This window comes from Trachemys scripta, chromosome 2 (genome assembly GCF_013100865.1).
Source record: "Trachemys scripta elegans isolate TJP31775 chromosome 2, CAS_Tse_1.0, whole genome shotgun sequence".
Classification (NCBI taxonomy): domain Eukaryota; kingdom Metazoa; phylum Chordata; order Testudines; family Emydidae; genus Trachemys; species Trachemys scripta.
In genome coordinates, this window is record NC_048299.1 from 239,096,094 (window position 1) to 239,114,953 (window position 18,860).

At 45.5% G+C, this 18,860-nt stretch overlaps 1 protein-coding gene across 1 annotated transcript in view; it reads left to right on the forward strand.

Moving 5' to 3' along the window:
• The window catches only part of SLC26A7 (solute carrier family 26 member 7), a 122,984-nt gene that overhangs the window by 88,585 nt on the left and 15,539 nt on the right, over positions 1-18,860 (forward strand). Inside the window, exons 11-12 of the mRNA XM_034763250.1 lie at positions 2,785-2,891; positions 6,986-7,052. Of these exons, the coding sequence (XP_034619141.1) occupies positions 2,785-2,891; positions 6,986-7,052 (174 nt within the window). The remainder of the gene's footprint in view (positions 1-2,784; positions 2,892-6,985; positions 7,053-18,860) is intronic.

Below are 18,860 nucleotides of genomic sequence, written 5' to 3' on the forward strand. Positions count from 1 at the left end.
TCCTTTCTTTAAAAATTTGTTTATTTCATCCCAATCCCAAACTGGGCACAGCTCTTCCTCGCTGAGAGTCTGTCTTCCTGCTCTCTTGGCACTTCTTCCCTGGAATTTGGCCTTCTCCACAGGCTTCCTTTCTGATGCTTGTTAACTCTTGGCCCTGAAGGAACCTTCTTATTCCCTGCAGTGTCTGCAGGTATCGGCCTAGCCCACTTACAGCTGTCTTCCCCTTTATAAGTTCCCGCTGCCTTTCCTTGAGCCCAGTTGTGCAGCAGGTAACCAGTCCAAGTGCCCTTGGACTCTGCTCCCTTTATTGAAGGAACCAATTAAATGTGGCAACAATGTATTACAAGCTTTGGATACCAGTGAAATATACTTTTAAAAAAGATGTTAACAGTCTCTGACCACTCCTGGCTCGATCCATGCTCCGGCAAACTTCTATAGTAATTGTGACATGAGCAGCATAATACTTTCTGGGGCTTCATAACAGAGCAGAGCTGTTGGACCTACTTTAAGAATGAAAACAAAGTCAGTTCCGAGGTGAAAAGCTTCAGCCTAGGCCTCTACTTCTGGGGGTGTAAAATTCCTTGTTGACATTACTGTGCCTGTGTAAATATATATGTGCACTCTTGAACACTGTTTACACTTGCATGCACACAAATGAATGAGTAAATGCTGATGCAAATTCTAGCACTTGGGTCCTACCTAGTGTGCATGTGTAATTGACAGGATAGTCTGGCTCCTTTTAAGAGTACCACTGTAGGAATTTTTAAAGTGTGTTTATACCTGTGAACAGTGATGAGCTGCCAAAAAATTAACAACCGGTTCCCTCCTCCTCACCCCAGGAGGGGGTCGTGGCCATCCCCCCGCCCCCCAGGACTCCTGCCCCATTCAAGCCCCCACGTTCCTTGACGCCCCCCCCCCGGGATCCCTGCCCCATCCACCTCCCTCCCTGTCCCCTGACTGCCCCCTGCCGCCCCATCTAACCTCTCCTCTCATTCCTGATGGCCCCCCAGGATTTCTGCCCCATCCAAGTACCCCTTCTCTCTGTCCCCTGACTGCCCCTGGAACCCCTGCCCCTGACTGCCCCCAGCCTGCCCCATCCAACCCCTCCTCTGATTCCTGATGGCCCCCCAGGACCCCTGCCCCATCCAACTACCCCTTCTCTCTGTCCCGACTGCCCCTGGAACCCCTGCTCCTGACTGCCCCCCACCGCCCCATCCAACCCCTGCTCCTTCCTGACTGCCCCCCCCCGGACCCTTGCCCCCATTCAATCCCCGTTCCCTGCCCTCTGACCCCCCTGATCCTATCCACCCCCCTGAACTCTCCTGCCCTCTTCCAACACCCCCTCCCTGCTCCCTGCCCCCTTACCGTGCTGGAGGCCGAACCGGGGGCGCTGGGCTGGGCTGGGTCCGGGCCAAAGCCGCTCGGCCAGAGTCAGGGTGCTCGGCTGGGGCCGGGCTGAAGCCGTTCGGCTGGGGCCGGGGCGCTCGGCCAGAGCCACAGCCGGGGCGCTCGGCCGGAGCCGCTCAGCTGGGGCTGGGCCAAAGACTCTTTGCCGGAGCCGGGGCACTGGGCTGGAGCCGCTCGGCTGGAGCAGGACTGGGCTGGGCTGCGCCATGCCTCTCTGGAGCCCTCCTCGCACCCCTCACCCCAGCTTATCTTGCGAAGCCGCCGCTTGTTTCTGAACCCTCCCAGGCTTCCCGCGCGAACATCTGATTCGTGGAAAGCAGGGGAGGGGGAGAAGAAGGGGGGCAGAGCGTTCAGGGGAGGAGCCGAGGAAGCAGAGGTGAGCTGGGGCCAGTTGTTAAATTTAAAAGCCCTTTTAGAACCAGTTGTCCCACGCGGAACAACCGGTTCTAAAAGAGCTTCTAAATTTAACAACCGGTTCCTGCGAACCGGTGTGAACCGGCTCCAGCTCACCATTGCCTGTGAATCTATGGTTGCACCTGCTCACTTGGAGGTTACTAAGAGGCCAGGCTGAAAAATTTGGCCTTTAATATGTAATGTGCTGACTCTCTCTCTTAGCATGGCTGTTAGAAGTTTCCAACATATATTGCATTAGATGAGTAAGTTTTGTCAAAAGTTTTACAAATGACCTTTAATTATTAGTAGCAATCATGTTCACGCATTCTGATGATTGTTAAACCAGTTGTAGAGTAAGATAAGTGTTAATTTATAATTCCTTTCCTACTTCACTGTGAAATACAATTTCTAGTTCATACTGCAGGTGGCATTATGTAAAAGGAGGCAGGTTTTTTAAATGTGTGCAGTGAACAAGTTGTCACTAACTTGCCAAGTTGGAAAATGAAATGTATAGAGCCTTGGCAAACCAAGTTGAGTTCAGCCTGAATAACATTGCTACTGTAGCAACATATGTCATTACAAGAGCTTCAGAAATGGACTTCCATGACCCTTAAACTTGTTAGAATGTCAGATCACTTGTGTTCTCTGACGGAGAGATAATATTTTCATGAATAATTCAGTCTTCCTCATTTGCCAGTTCAGAGATGTCTGGTTGCAATCTCTAGTTATCATTCTAATTTAAGTATCAGAGGGTAGCCGTGTTAGTCTGTATCTACAAAAACAACAAGGAGTCTGGTGGCACCTTAAAGACTAACAGATTTATTTGGGCATAAGCTTTCGTGGGTAAAAACCTCACTTCTTAAGTGACATTCTAATTTAAGCCTCTTGCTGGGAATTTTAAACATATTTATTCCCAATTAAAAATAATTATACAGCTTTACAGAGAGCTTAAACTAACTGTGTCTTTTGTTTCCTTCCTTGAAGAGCATATGGGTTAGTACCTATGTATTTACAGTATGCTTTGCTGCTAACGTGGGACTATTGTATGGAGTTGTCTGCACTATAGTTATAGTGATTTTCCGCTTCCAAAGGTGAGACATCATTTGTTCTTGAAATGTTCTAGAAATAAATCATTGTGACATATATTGCTCCACTCTCAGTATAGATGTACAATACACTGGGTTAAATAATGAAATCTCATTTTTTGTAACTAATTGTAGATATAAGGACACTAAAAATCAGTGATTATTTGTATAATGCCCTAACTACTAAGTGCAATAATGGCTTTGAAATGCACTGCGTAGCGTGTCTTAATGCTCTTATAAAAAGGAATTTACACTTACAAATAAAAAGAAAACTGGTCAGACCGGTGCATTTACTGGACATTAAAGAATTCTAAAACAGTTTCATAAAGTGAAATTATTTTATGATTTTTTTAAATAATTACAAATCTCTAGGACACATACGGTAAATCAAAGCTAGGGTAAGATCAATAATAAGGTCAATACAAATTTCCTTCCATTAGAGCCTTTTTTTGCTCATTGAAAAGTGCAGGATATCTGGCAAGCCTTAGTTACTGAGTGTCATTATAAACTGTACTGAAGGAGCCGCCAGCTGACATTCTACACATTTTAAAATGTTGTAATAAAAACCAATAGGAAAACCGTTCCAGTGTTTAAAGAAAAAAAACCACACACTGTAAATTCTGTGTACAAGTTCCAAAAAACAAACAAAGAAAAAAACTACAAATAGCATTTCTTAATATGCATTATTTTCACAGTACAACTAAATAACTATGCTTAGGTTTTGAATAAAGGAAAATATTCTTTGAGGTTAGTGATCCTCCCAGTGCTGGTAAACCAATGATCTTGTAAGTTACCTACCCCATGCGACTGGTTGCTCATGGTTTCCATATGTTGAGACAACTATTGAAATATTTGTATTTTGTCACACAAAGATGTCTCAGTTTTGCAGATAGCAAGTGAATGCCATTTATAACCCACATCTCTGTAGTAACTTTAATTTTCCAGGCCAATATTTTTTTCTCTTCCTCGTGTTCATATTTTGCAGGTAAATGTAGGCTAACTAAATCCAGTGATGAGTAGTAAACCATCACTTTTTCTTTTCAAGAATGTGGACATAGATTTCACAACCCGTTGAGGGCTATGCCTACAATGTGAGTTAGGGATGTGACTCCTCTATATGTGTACACATCCTTGCGCTAGCTCTTAGTGAGCTAGCATGAGTTAGGGATATAAAATAGTAAACAGTTAACCAGGGCCGGCTTTAGGCCAATTCAACCAGTTCCCCGGAATCGGGCCCCGCGCCTAAGAGGTCCCCGTGCCCAAGCCCTGGTACAGCGTACCGGCAAGAGCTGGTGCGCCGTACTGGGGTGGCCCGGCTTCCCCAGGGGGCAATTCCCAGGCCCTTTAAATTGCCACCAGAGCCCCACTGCTGGAGCCCTGGGGTAGGGCTGCGGGGCTCTGGGGGCTATTTAAAAAGTCCGGGGCTCCCGCTGCCTCTACCGCCCCGGCCCTTTAAATAGCTGCCAGAGTCCCGCCGCTTCCCCAGGGCTCCTGCGCCTATTTAAAGGGCCAGGGCGGTAGAAGCAGGGGAGCCCCGAGCCCTTTAAATAGTCCCGAGAGCCCTGGGATAGCGGGGGGCTCAGAGGCTATTTAAAGGCTGTGGCTCCAGCTGCCTCTGCTGCATCCTCTGCCTGCACCAGCCCTGCACCCCCTGCCCTGCCCGCAGCCAGCCCCTGTCTCCAGCCAGCCCTGCACCCCCTGCCCGCACCAGCCCTGCACCCCCTGCCTTGTCTGCACCAGCCCTGCTCCCCTGCTCTGCCTGCAGCCAGCCCTGCACCCCCTGCCCTGTCTCCAGCCAACCCCTGCCGCACCCCCCTGCCTGAGGTCCCGCACTCCTCTGTCTCCAGCCCTGCCAACCCCTGCCGCACCCCCCTGCGGCCCTGCCTGAAGCCAGCCAGCCCACCCCACACCCCTTGCCCTGCCTGCAGCCAGACCCTACCTCCAGTCAGCCCCTGCCCTGCCCTGCCTCCAGCCAGCCCCATGTCCACTGGTGCCCTGCAGTTCCCAGGGCAGTAACCCTGCACACCTGCTTCAATGAGTGGGGCAGGGAGTGTGCACGCCACATCCCCAGGGAGTGGCGGGGACCCACACATGTGAAACGGAGCTCATTAATAACCGATCAACAGCATATATGACACAATGTACATAATATATAATTTTATTATTTATATAGTTATGGAAAGTAAATAATACAAGGAAGAAATGAAAGGGTTTTTTTTACAGGGTTTTTTGTTGTTCTTGTTAGTCATCCCTGCCGGGGCCCTGCCGAAAATGTTCGCATTGGGCCGTGCACTTCCTAAAGCCGGCCCTGCAGTTAACCAGTGACCATTAGTCTTACTGGTTAACCCAGCCTAACCGTTAACCCCCAGCTCAGCCTGGGCTGGCTGGAGCAGCCCCAGCTACGCCAGCTGGCCAGCCGGAGCAGCAGCCTCGGGCTGCACCGGCCGACCCCAGGAGCAGCCCCGGGCCGTGCCAGCCGGCCACCCCAGCACAGCCCCAGCCCTGTGCCCACTGGCTGGAGCAGCCCCAGCCCCTCTCCCTTTTATGGGTTAACCAGTTAAACGATATAATTTTAATTGTTTTAACGGTTTACTTTTAAAACAATATTTACATCCTAGCATGACTATAAATAACAGTATACCTACAGTTGCGTGGGGAGCAGCAGCAGAGGCACAGCTGAGCCGTACCAAGTACAAATTTGTCTGTAACTCAATGAGAACTAGTGTGAGTGTGTGTACAGGAGCCTGGGAAGCAAACCCTTAGCTCATAGGGTAGGCATAGCTTATACGTTTAGGTCACGGGGTGTCTCTTACTCTGTGTTTGTATAGCACCTAGCACAACAAAGCCCAAGTTCTGATTGAGGTCTTTGGGTGGAACAATGATACAAATAATAAATACAGTCACGGGCACGAACTTTGTGATTTGGCAGGGCATGCTCCAGCCCCACTCCGTCCCAGGCCCTGCCCCCACTCCGTCCCAGGCCCTGCCCCCACTCCATCCCAGCCTTCAAAGCCACACTCCCAGCCCGCCTCTTCCCCCTGCCCTGAGGGACGACTGGTGCCTCCCATACTGGTGGGGGCACAATCTAAAGGGGAGGTCAGGTCACGTGTCCCCCCGACCTGGCAACCCCGCCCCGGGGCCACCACACTCTCCCACCCCACATTACCTGCAGGGGGAACACTCTGTCCTCCCACCGCACCTGACTGCCCAGGCGGGGAGCAGGAGGGAGCCGCTTCTAATGCTGGCCCCTGCCAGTCGCTGCTCTGCAGCCCGGCAGCTACCTGAGAGAGCCTGGTTGGGGAGACAGCTGCTCCCTGCCCGGCCTCAGCTGCCGGGGACCACGGCTGAGTGAGCCAGAAACGTGCTGCGGGGAGGGAGTCTGTGGCTCGCTCACCCCCAGGCACCTGAAGCCGGGCGGTGTGTGGAAGCCACCTCCTCAGCCAGGCCCTCTCAGGCAGCTGCCAGCCCGCCACGCTGCACAGCAGTGTCTGAACAGTTGATCTGCAAGAGGTGGGAGGCACTGTGGGGGAGGGGACGTGCTGATTGGTGGGGCCCGCTGCTGGCAGGAGGTGCTGGAGGGGGAGGTAGGAGGGCCCCACCAGTGGATGCTAAGCACCCACAGTGTTTTTCTTTGGTTGCTCCCGTCCCAGACCACCCATGAAGTCAGTGCCTATTAATATAGTTTCAGAGGCATAACAGGAGTAACATTTACATAAGTGAAGATTAATATTACTTTACAAAAAAGTCCCATTTTTCATACTTTAAATTGAAAAATAAAGCTACAGAAATTTTGAAGTTATATTGGGTTATAACAACTTTTCAGAATTTAAAGAGGCTACAGAACCAACCTAAACCTACCTAGCTGTCTAACATTTGTACACTTGAAGGATATTTTTCCCAGTAACTGCCTGTCCTGATTTTTATAGAATGATTACAATATGAAATGTACTTTAAACATGCAAATATATATATATAGCAATTCTGTTGTTAGAACACTGCAGCCCTCTATTATATTTTAGACCTGTATCTCTACCTATCCATATTCAAGATTACTGTGTGGATGATCTGCTTCACAACTTTTCTTCATGTATTGATTACAGAGCAAAGACACTGAGTTTGAAAAATATGAAAGAAGTGGAATGTAAATTCAAAACAGAAGCTGATCATGTAAGTGTACTCTTCCTCTATTCTTCTATCCCTTATTAATCTATAGCTTTTTATCTCTATAGTTTGTTACAAAGGTTATAAGAGTAAGTGCACTCAAAAAATTACAATTACATGGTCATTTCTAGAACTAGTGGAAATATATGCCATGGAAATCTTGTGTTTTGGGTCTCTTTATGGGTTTCAATTATGTATGCAGAATATTAAGTTTATGTAAAAAATTAAGGGTTCTAGTCAATGGTTATCTGTGAATTTCAATTTATGGAAGTTCATCTTCTATTGGAGTTTGCCTCTCATGGGAAAAGTTGCCTGAGTCCCACAGGTTTTGGGGGATCTATTAGTAACCAGTGGTTTCCAAACAGTTACTACTTGTCTCTTTCCTTCTGTTTGATTTCCTTATACCTCTGCAACCCTTTGACATTCTGTATGTGCATGAGCCCCTTCCCAGCCATGATTCAGTCCTATCTGCTCATCCAGAACCTGATTTTTCACAGTGCACCCACATGTGGTGGGGAAAGGGAGGAGGGTTGCATGGAGCTGGCACAGACCCCTTTTAACACCTCTCAGCCAAGATCATCTTGGTCAGGATCCACTTGAGAAGTAGATGGAATGATCCTACCTCAAGAAACTGTTTCTGAACTTACAGTCTCACCTGTCTTTTATCCTCCCAATCGCAGATTACAATTTTTTTGCTTATTTTCCATTATAGTTATAATTACTTTGTATTACAATAGTGCCTGTGGGCTCCAGGTGAGATCAAGGCTCCATTGTGTCAAGCACTCTACACATAGATAATCAAAAACACCCTGCTCAAATAGACAGACCAAAAGTTAAAGGGGAAACAAAGGTGCAGTCAGGGGTGCTGTAACAATTTTTATAGTGTCAGTGCTTAGAGCCATTGAACCAAACTGTAAACCCTGTATATAATGGAAACTACTTCAAGCCAGAGGATGCGGTAGCAGCTGCCCCCGCTTCTCCAGTTTGAGCACCTATGGGTGCAGTGACTTGCCCAAAATCAAACAGCACATCAGTGGCTGTGCTAGAAAAAGAACCCAGCTCTCCTGATTTCTAGTCCAATGCCCTATCCTAATAAACCATTCTGCCCTCTCAGTGTGGCATTTTCTGCTGTGTCCACATGACTTTTCAAATATCCATCCATCCAGTCTTCTTAATAGTTGTTAGCAACATGCCTGCCAGTTATTATCTCATTAGTGAAACTCTCCAATCCAAATTATTCATTTTTTGATATCTGAATTACCTCTTGAATCTGGGTTATCTTGGACTCAAAAGTTGAGTTTGCCCAAGAGGATTTACTGTTTGGCGTGCTGAAACATTTTGAGTGACAAGGCTGAAAACAGTGGTAAGCAAGAGAGGGGAGGATTCTAAAATGCTAGTTAAAAACAATGTTGTGATACCTGTCCCAGTTGTTGATTATTAGATCAAATTTCAGCATTAAGAAAAAAAAGTTAAAGGAACTTTGTTAGAGTTACATGACCCAAAATTTGATCTATATTTCTTTCTCTTAAAAGGAATTTTTAAAAATATTTTTCATCTCTTTTCTCCAAGTTTCTGTTTTAGCTCTCTTTTTCCCTAAATCACCAAGAAAGATCAATGCCTGAGAACATACAATAACAAACTAGCCTACGCACTGTGGAGGGAATAAAGTTTTAGTAAGGAAGCAGGTTTCTCAAGAGTTTATTACAGAAAACAAAGAGGAAAAACATTTTCAAGATTAAGAAAACTGCCTTGGCACATGCCTTTTAATTTAATTTAGAACTGCTGGGTTGCAGTTGTTTACAGTGAGTTTTTAAATGTGTGAATGCTGGAGTTGTTGAGGCTCCCCTTGAAAATGACAACTTAGAGATGAACAGGATACCTAAACATGAAAATATGCAAATTTAATCATCTGTCATACTATCAAGGTGCTGAGGATTTATAGGGGTTATTCCATCAATAAGCGAACAGAAACTTCAATATGGAAAATATTGAGAGAATGCTTCCTAAAAAACATGTGAAACATGTCACATCACAGACACTATTAAGATCAAACTCTTGCCAAAATGTATGTGGTGCTGAGTAATGCCCACAGCAGCTGTGGATGTCCTTAGGAAACTAGTGAATAGACTGCTTCAAACAGTTTTCTTTCCTCCTTGGGAAGGATACATTGTAAAGGAGCTCAGTTTTTCTCAGAATGATAGAGATCAGATTTTGAAATGCATCCAGAATGTAGCTAGAACTAAACCAGATCTGAATTTGTCACAGTTCCCCTCAACCATATCCTGAGGAAAGTTTGATTTTGATAGGGTCTCCTGGTTGGTATTCTTGGACTGGGAGGGTTTAGGGCTGTAATGAAATGCTAAAATGTATTATACTGTTTAGCTACTGGGTGGTGCTGTGTGTAACATACCTTATTTAAGCTAACCTCAGCCATTCTTCATCATGTTCCTATTACGTCTCTGGTGTTTAGCACAGGCGCCAACTTTCTTTGGCGCCGGTGAGTGCTCGCCCCCGACTCCGCCCCCTCCCTGCCCCTATTGGACCTCTCCCCAAATCCTCGTCCTGGCCCTGCCTCTTCCACGAGCTCATCACATTCCTCCTCCTCCCCCTCCCTCCCACCGCTTGCTGCGTGAAACAGCTGTTTCGTGGCGTAAGCACTGGAAGCAGAAAAGAACTGGATTAGATGCTGTTGAGATACCACCATATATTGATAAGGTCAATTCAGTTTAACACAATAGCTAAATATGTTTCTGGGAGAAATCTGGTAGTAGCAGACACTCTCTCATGCAGCCCAGTATTGTACTCAATTACTCATGAGCTCAAAAATGATGTAAAGGATGTGGATGCTGTGGACTCATACAGACCTGTGTCAGAAAAGTACACCTGCTTGACTGACACACAACTTCAAGAAGTTCTAAATTACATCAGAGCTGGCTGGTCCAAGTGTTTAAGGGACACTAAGGAGATGAAGTGGGTGAGATAATATCTTTTCATTGGACCAATTTCTGTTGGTAAGAGAGACAAGCTTTTGAGCTTACACAGAGCTCTTCTTCAGGTCAGGTCAGGGATATTAAGGAAGTGTCGAGAGACTACTTTGTAGTACGTGGACAATTAAATGGTCTCGTGATTAAAAGTGACTGAATTGTAATTCCAAATGAAATGAGAAGAGAAATCCTAACCCTCATCCATGAAGGACATCAAGGATTAACTAAATTCCATGCTGGACCAACCAGTTAGTGTGATGGCTGGACATCAGCAAGGACATAAAGAATAAGGCATTTGCATGTGAACACTGCAGAACTAACAGACCAACACAACAGAAAGAACCTTTAAATACAACACCTCTACCAGACAGACCTTGGGAGAGATTAGCTGCAGATTTATGTGAATTCAGAAGACCTCCTTACTTGGTCATAGTGGATTATCTTTCCAGGTATATAGAAGTAATGTACTTGAAAGACATGGCATGTTGAAGAACATATTGAAAAACTGAAGTGCACTTTTGCTCATTTTGTTATTACTGAACAGCTAGTGATGGAAAACAGTCCACAATTCACTGCAGCAGGATTTAAGTCGTTCCAAATGAAATATGATTTTGAATATATTACTAGCAACCCACATTACCCACAAGTGAATGGAGAGGCTTAGAGAGTGTACAGACATCCAAGAAAATCCTATGGCAGGAAGATCCATTCCTTGCTCTTTTGAGCTACAGATCAACACCAGTAGCAGCTACTGGGTATGGTCCAGCACAACTCCTGATAGGAAGATAACTCAGAATTACTGTTCTAATTTTGGAAAAGAGCCTGTCTCCAAAGTGGCCAGACATGAAGAGAGAAGCCAGATAGGATAAAAAGGTCAAAGAACTTATGAATACTTTTACAACAGGCCTCACTCAGTTTGAGAACTGCTGGGTCCAGAATCTGGTGACTGTTTATGTCAAATTGGATGGAGAAAAAGGATAGACAACTCCAACTGTAGTAAAGAGAAAGAATTCATCACCAATATCATATGCTATTGAGACCAACAGACTTGGAGAGTTCAATAGAAACCTTCAGCATCTATGTGTGTCCCTCAAAAAGAACTATCAACAGAGCAAACTCTATAGATGGTGGATGTGGAACAAGAAGAAGACAACTCAAAGATTCCATACCAACAGCAGCCAGTCCATGCAACTAATGGACAGCCGGATGATCAAGCTGTGATGTGTTTGGGTCGTGTAACTAGATAACCAGTATGATTTAGAGACTTACAGGCTGATCCATACTGAACTTCAAAGACAGCATGATAGTGTAAATTTTATAAATGGTAGGAATGTAGAACTTAAAGGGACAGACATAAACTGTACCATACTGTTCAGCCTCTAGGTGGAGCTGTGTATAACATACCTTCTTCTTCAAGTATAGAACCCTATGGGTGTCCCCAACATATGATATCCATACATTCATGTGCTCTTAGACAGAGACTGCAAAGTAGTATTCGCAGGCCTGCTCCTGCACAAAGCAGTGCCTTGTGCTCTGAACAAGGGAATATAGGAAGGCACGAGCCCACCACCACTCTGTTCTCAACTGCCTGCAGCATGAGATGGAGAGTTCTACTGTCTGCTGTATTCAGCTTGTCACCTTAATTTGTGAATTGTTGTTTTACTTATTTGTTTTAGTAGTTTTGTTCTTTTAATTAATTTCATTATACCTTTATTTCACTTTATATTGTGTTGGTCAAGGGGAGGCTCCTTCCTCTTCTCCAATTTTTTGTGTTGGAGCATAATTGTTGTGCCCAAGATCTCAGGGTTTAAGACCCATAAGACTTGCCACAGGTCTTTTCCCTGTAAGTGTTTGGGGGGCTCCCACAACCCCTGCCAAATGCAAGGTCTGGGTTGTAGGAGCAGATCCAGGGGTTTGAAGGGCAGATCCAAGAAGGACAGAGAGGATAGACTAAGCTTATACTAATGGAGCGTGCCTTAGCTCCTGGAGGCCCTCTTCCCCTCGTGCATTGACATCTATGTCAAAGACAGCCCATGTCACTGTACTGCTTCATCTGCAGCTCTCGACAATAAGACGTCAGAAAAAAGGAAATATACCTCTCCCAACTGGGAAATAAAGAACAGGGGCAGATCATTGCAAACGACCCACTCTTGGAAGAGCTCTTGTCCCTCTAAGAGTACAGTAGAGACTCTGAGTTCGGTACTGAGGTGTTGGTACTGAGGAAGACGCTCCACTTGGATGTGCCTACCACAAGAGCAACTAGTGCAGCGGCACCATCTACTCCCTTGCAGCACAGTGAGACACGCAGGGCTACCATTCATGCCAGTACTGATATTTTACAGTACCTCTGAAAGGGACAGGACATTATAATAATCTTGTACTGCAGCAGCCTCTATCTCACCACCTGATACTGACTCTAACTTTGGGTGAAGACATCAGAGCTCTCAACATCTTTCCAGGTTTCTTTTTTCAGAGGATCTCATTGCTGATGAACCCAAATCACCAATTATGGGGGGATCTGCCAGCACCATCTTCATGGTACCACTACAAAAGCAGTATGTTGGGACTGGTTTAAACTTCCAGCCTTCAGTGTCAATAAGAACATTGGAGCTCCGCCTCCCCCCTCCCCCTTTAGTTCAGGGAAAGACTGCTCAGACTCAGATTTCTGTACATGGATTCCAGGACCATAGTACCCTACCCCCTTAAGCCCTTTGCATGAAGATAAGCCTGGGGAACCTACCAGATATCATAGGCCCAGAGATTATGATTATCATTGGGGTCCTTTCCGTTATCCCCGTCAGTTACTGGACCCATGGGGTCACTATGACAACCAGCTTCATCAGATATCTAAGAGAAAGCACCAGTACCCACGAGTACTGTACCAGCCTCCGGCTTCTACAAATCATCCTATAGTACAGCACACGTCAGCACTGTGCAGCTTAGTACCCAACACTTCTCCAGTACCGGAAGATATAAAAGAGGAACCGGAGTCTCTGACAGAGGAGATCTCACCTTCTGGAAGGTCCTCTTCATTTCCAGATGAGGTGGTAATACCACCACTGCCCTCCTATGCAAAAGATTTCAAGATCTTCCAAGAGAGCATTCTGGTTCCAGTCCTCAGGACTTCCAAGAGAAGGTCATAACGTGGTGGAACACCTCCTATTTGAATGACCTAAGGTTTTTAGCAAGCATATAGACTCTTCTGTCCACACAGTCAAGGATTCTAGGGCAATGCTGCGATTACTGGGATTTAGGTGCCTGCAATGAGAAGACAGTTTAGTAGATCCAAAACCGCTCAAATATCGAGACCATTCTGCTACCATCAGTACACTTTTCCTAAGACTCAGAACCCCTTCAGGAGACGGGCCAGACCTCAGAAATGGAGCCTTCCCACCTCTACTTCTACCCAATTATCCCCTCAAGAGCATCAAGTATTACACTCTACTAGATCACAGTTTGCAACTACCCCGCTCCCTCTGGAAACTAGCTATATTACTACCTAACTGCCTGGGAATACTTCCACACTATTCCCCCTTTCCACCTTAACCCACTCTGTCCCTCTTCAGGGACTCCTCTCACAGGGAACTCTTAAAACAAGACATCCACTCTCTCCTTGTGGGAGCTATAGAACTGGTCCCCACAGAGTTCATCAGAAGAGGATTCTATTCCAATTACTTCCTGTTCCCCAGAAAGGAGAAGGGTGGAGACCAATCTTTGATCTCAGGAACCTGAACAACTGTGTCCTAGCACAACACTTCAGAATGGTGACACTAGCCATCATAATTCCCTTCTTAGATTCAGGAGACTAGTTCACTGCCCTCGATCTGCAGGACGCCTCTTCCATGTAACCATCCACCTGTCACACAAGCATTTCCTAAGATTCGTGGTAGGAACAGATCACTATCTATATCAAGTTCTTCCTTTTGGACTCTCCATGTCCCCAAGGGTGTTCGCAAAGATTCTTTCAGCAGCCCTTCTACGTCAGTAGGGAATATAGATTTTCCCATATCTGGTGACCGGCTTCTCAGGAGCCTGTGTCATGGATCCACAAGATTAGTGCTATACCCCCAGCTTTGGAGCAGTCTCTTGGAGGAACCCCTTCAGTGCTCCAGACCTCAAGTGATCTCATTCTTTCTCCAGGGTAAGCCACATGGCCTCACTACTTCCTGAGACTGAACTTCTGGGGCTTCAGCACTCCTGCTTAATATTGTGAACTCTGCTCAGTGAGTCCAACAGAGATAGATTCCTGGTAGAGATGTATACACTCTTCAGGGATTAATGCAGCTCACCAAACATTTGCAGTGACACAAACAGCATTGTCAAAATGGTAGGGTTTAATAGTCAGCTGGAACATACCATAGGAAATCTTTAGGTTAGCAAATTAATACTAAAGCATAGACCATTTTGGTTAGCCCAGAGCCCAGCCAAACTGTAGTGAACCCCATTGTTCAAGCTCTGTCTGTCTCTCAGTCTGACCTTCTTGGTCAGATCCCAGGTGAGAGTCCCCGACTCCTTCAGCAGCCAACTCTTATCTCCCATCCAAGACCTTCCAAGTCCTTTGTTTCCAAGCTGGGAAATACAGCTCAGTTTTCCTGCTGTGGGGTAGGGAAACCTCTCTCCCTGTGATTTGTTGGTTGCTAGGTGTCAGTGTCCTCATGTTTGGGTGTTCTGTTTTCTTCTTAGATTCTCCATTGATATGGGGTCAACCTCAGCTAGTACTTTTTAATGGCCCATCCCAGCTCAGACAGCTAACTGACATTCATACCTATCTCTCTTAGCCTGCCCTGAGAACAAACAGTCCTTTTCTACCCATTGGGTAACAATGCAACATATAGGGGAAATTGAGGCACTCACAAGTGTCATAAAAATATTACATAAAATTTCCACTTTGTCACAGCCTGTCACCCCAAGAGGCCCAGGAGGCAACATCCTCAGCATTAATGTTATTCCAGTTTCTGAGCCTCCTTATCAACCTCAAAGAAACCCCATACCATCTCCAGTTCAGAGAATAGGCTTTATAGGAACTGCTCTAGACTCCACAACAGCAAGAACCTGCCTACCCTAGGAGAGATTCTTCACCCTAATCTCAACATTACAGTGCAGACTGCAAACAACAGTGAGGACTTGCCTATTATTTTGGGCCACATTTCGGCCTCTATGTGTGTGACTCTCCATGTGAAGATGCCCCTCAGATGCCTCCAAACATGAGTAAAAACAGCATATACTCCAAACAAACAGCCTATCCAAACATCACTGTGCAGTATGATATACTTGCCAACACTTTCTTTGTGCCATACAAGGTCTCTTAGTCAAAGTAATGTTAGACAACAAGACAGCAATGTATTATATCAACTGACAAGGCAGAGCAAGTCCCCAGGCCTTATGTGCAGAGCTGCTAAAGCTGTGGAACTGGTGCATCGCTCATTAGATAGAAATGTCAGCAATTTATCTACCAAGCTTCCAGAGTACAACTGCAGACTCCCTGAGCAGACACTTTTGGCAGGATCACAAATGGGATCTCAAGGACTCTGTCTTCTATAGCATCTGCCGGACCTAGAGTATACTGGGGTAGACCTCTTTGATACACTGAACAATGCAAAATGTCACCTGTTCTGCTCTAAGGGAGGTCACAGTCGTGGTTCTCTAGGGGGCTGCCCTGGTAACACCATGGCCCACTACCCTTCTTTATGCCTACCCACCTATACCATTAGTCCTCAAGAGCCTTCTCAAGCTGCATCGAGAAGGAGTGAGAGTTATTATCATAGCACCTGCTTGGCTGAGGCAAGTGTGGTACTCAAACTTCATCCACTACTCAGAGGTAACACCCCTCAGAATTCCTATCACAAAGGATTTGTTGATACAGAGTTCAGGGTCCCTTGTTCATCCCAACTCCTCCTCCCTGAATCTGAGAGCATGGCTTGTCAGTAGCTCTCAAGCATGGAATTGACCTTTTCCCCCCATCCAGTAGAAAGCCCAGTACTCCCAAGACTTACCTACAAAAGTGGAAGTGCTGGTGGTCCTTCCCACCTTGAAACCTATGGGGAACCATCCTCCATCTCTCCTTCAGAATTTCTTTTCTAATTGCCAACACCTCAGCAAAGTGAATGAGGGAGCTGGGGTGCTTATGGCAGACCTACCATACACCACCTTATACAAAAACAAGGTTATATTACCTCTCCATCCTCATTTTCTCCCAAAGGTCTCCTCAGAACATAACATTAACCAGGAAATTCACCTACCAGTTTTCTGCCCAAAACCTCATGCCTCCGGAGAAGAATCAAGCCTTCATTCTTTGGATGTCAGGAAGGCCCTTGCCTTGTTTCCGGACAGGACTAAACTATTCCATGCCTCTCTTAGACTGTTTTTGTTGATTGTGGATAGGATGAACAGCCAACCCATTTCCACACAAAGACTATATAAGGGGGTTTCAAGTTGCATCAGGACCTGTTATGAGAATGGAGGGGTACAGCCCTCTCATGGAGTGACAGTAAATTCTACTAGAGATCAGTCTCCATCTATAGCTCTACTGAAAGACATTCCCATAGCAGAGATTTGTTAGTCTTCGTTCTATCCATACCTTGGCCAAACACCATGCCATCTTACCTGCTTCCAGAGATGATACTACCTTTGGTGATGCAGTCCTTCAAACTGACCTGGACTTACTTCCTCAGCACCCTCTTCCTCATTGAGTTACTGCTTGGGAGTCTCCTATGGTGGAGCCTCCATAGGGACATATACTCAGAGAAGAAGGAGAAGTTACTTATGTTACAGAAACTTTAGTTCTTCAAGATGTTTTATCCCTATGGGTGCTTCACCTCCTGCCCGCCTTCCCTTCTGAACTGTTAGGCTTCGCAGTTCAGAAGGAACTGACTGGCAGCATGCCCAGGCCTCCTTATGTGCCCTGGTTGCAGTCTCTGGTCAAGAGTGCATGGGCATGTGCACCTTCTATGGTGGAGCATCCATAGGGTCAAAACATCTTGAAGAACTCAAGTTACTGTAAGGTAAGTAACCTCTCCTTATTTAAGCTAACCTCAGCCATCCCTGGGAGAGCATTAAAGGATCTTATGTAAGACATATCTCTGGTCTCTCTCTCTCTCTCTCTCTCTCTCTCTCTCTCTCTCTCTCTCTCTCTCTCTCAGAAAGAAGCTCTGTAGTTGGCATATCTGATACAGAAGCCTGATCTGCTAGTAGCAGCACTGCAACCTACTGTATACAAGTAGTACATGACATTAGCTTCTCAGTCATAGTAGGTTTTGGCCTTTGCAGGTCTCTCTTTTCCTCTTTGTATGGCACCACGGTACATGTTCGTCTGAACATCAAGCATTGTATTGGGCTGCTGTTAAAGCCTCCCGTGGGAGTGTTTCTCCATTCAAGAATGCCTTGCCCTATATTTTTTTGCTTTCTGCAGCTTTCTTTAATGCCGGATTAGTATTTTTAACTGCCATTTCAGGTTTCCTGTTCAGTTGGCTGTGGTATGGTGATGAAGTGAAATGATATAACTGAATTCCCATTCCTGGGTAAATTGCACAAATGCTCTGCAAGTAAACTGGACTAGTTGTCTGAAACTACACAATTTGGGATACTGTACCTGCTGAAATGTGAAACGCTTCATGGCTTTGTCTATGATGATGGTCACTGCAGTACTGTCTGACAATTTGACTAGTTCCCAGAGGTCTGAGAAGTAGTCTACAGTAACTAGGTAGTTTGTGTGGTTTGCAGTGAAAAAGTCCATTGCCATTTTGTTCCAGGTTCTATTGGGAATATGCTGTGTATTTTCATTGTATTTTCATGCTTTCCCTGTGCTACTTGGTGAATTATCTTTGTGTTTGCTCCACTTATCCTCTGCAATTTATCGGAAGTTTGTTCACTAGCTTTGCACGCCTGTGGATTGGGCTCTCTGAGCATTCTTATTCCAGTTCCTGCATCTATTGTCCCAATTACTAACCTAGCACGAATTAGATCTTTCAAGATTTAGTAATTTCATGAGTCAGCCATTTTGTACAGTCTGGCAATATATTGATCTATTGTTTCTCCAGATTCTTGATTATCCTTGTTGAGAAGATGTCTTTCGTATGTGACATTTTTGTGGGTTGAAAATGTTTTTGAAGCACTTCTAGGTTGTTTTCAGGGTCCTCCTGCTGTGCTGTTGACATGTCCAGAGGCTGTTGGAGCATGAGACAGTCTTTCCTAATTACAGCTAATAGTGTGGTTGCTCTTACTTTGTTTTCCTTTTTATCCAGCTCTATTGACATTTTTTTCATAGCTTTCCCCCTGTGATCTAAAAAATATACAGTTGCTAAACATGTTCTATTTCATGTCCATATGCTCAGGGACAGGAATCTGGTACGTTGCCATGATTACTGTTTTCTCTTGGTTTGTTTTGTAATAGTCTTAGATTCTGATTTCACCTATCTGTAGGAGATGACTCACTTCTGACACAATGTTCTATGTGCGAGCATAAAGAGAGAGAGAACCGAGACAGTGCAACATGCAGGCTATACTCCTTTCTCCACATCTACAGTGTTCTCTCATCAATCGCTTCCTGAAAGTAAAATTCTCTCAGGTTCTAGACACAATCATACAATAGCACCCCAATAGGAAGCTGTTTATCATACCATTAGGGATGTATCTAGAAGGCACAATTAAGCTCATATTACTTTGGGACACTTGGAGTTGGCTCTAACTTGTGTTATTCTGGCTAGCTGAGAGTGGTTCTAGCTTTATGCCTGTAGTCGAGGATGATATTGGGAAGATCAGAAATGGCTTATGCAGTTCACAGATGATTCAGCCTTGCTTCAGAGTAGCTCAGGCTTCTTCATGTGTTAGAGCT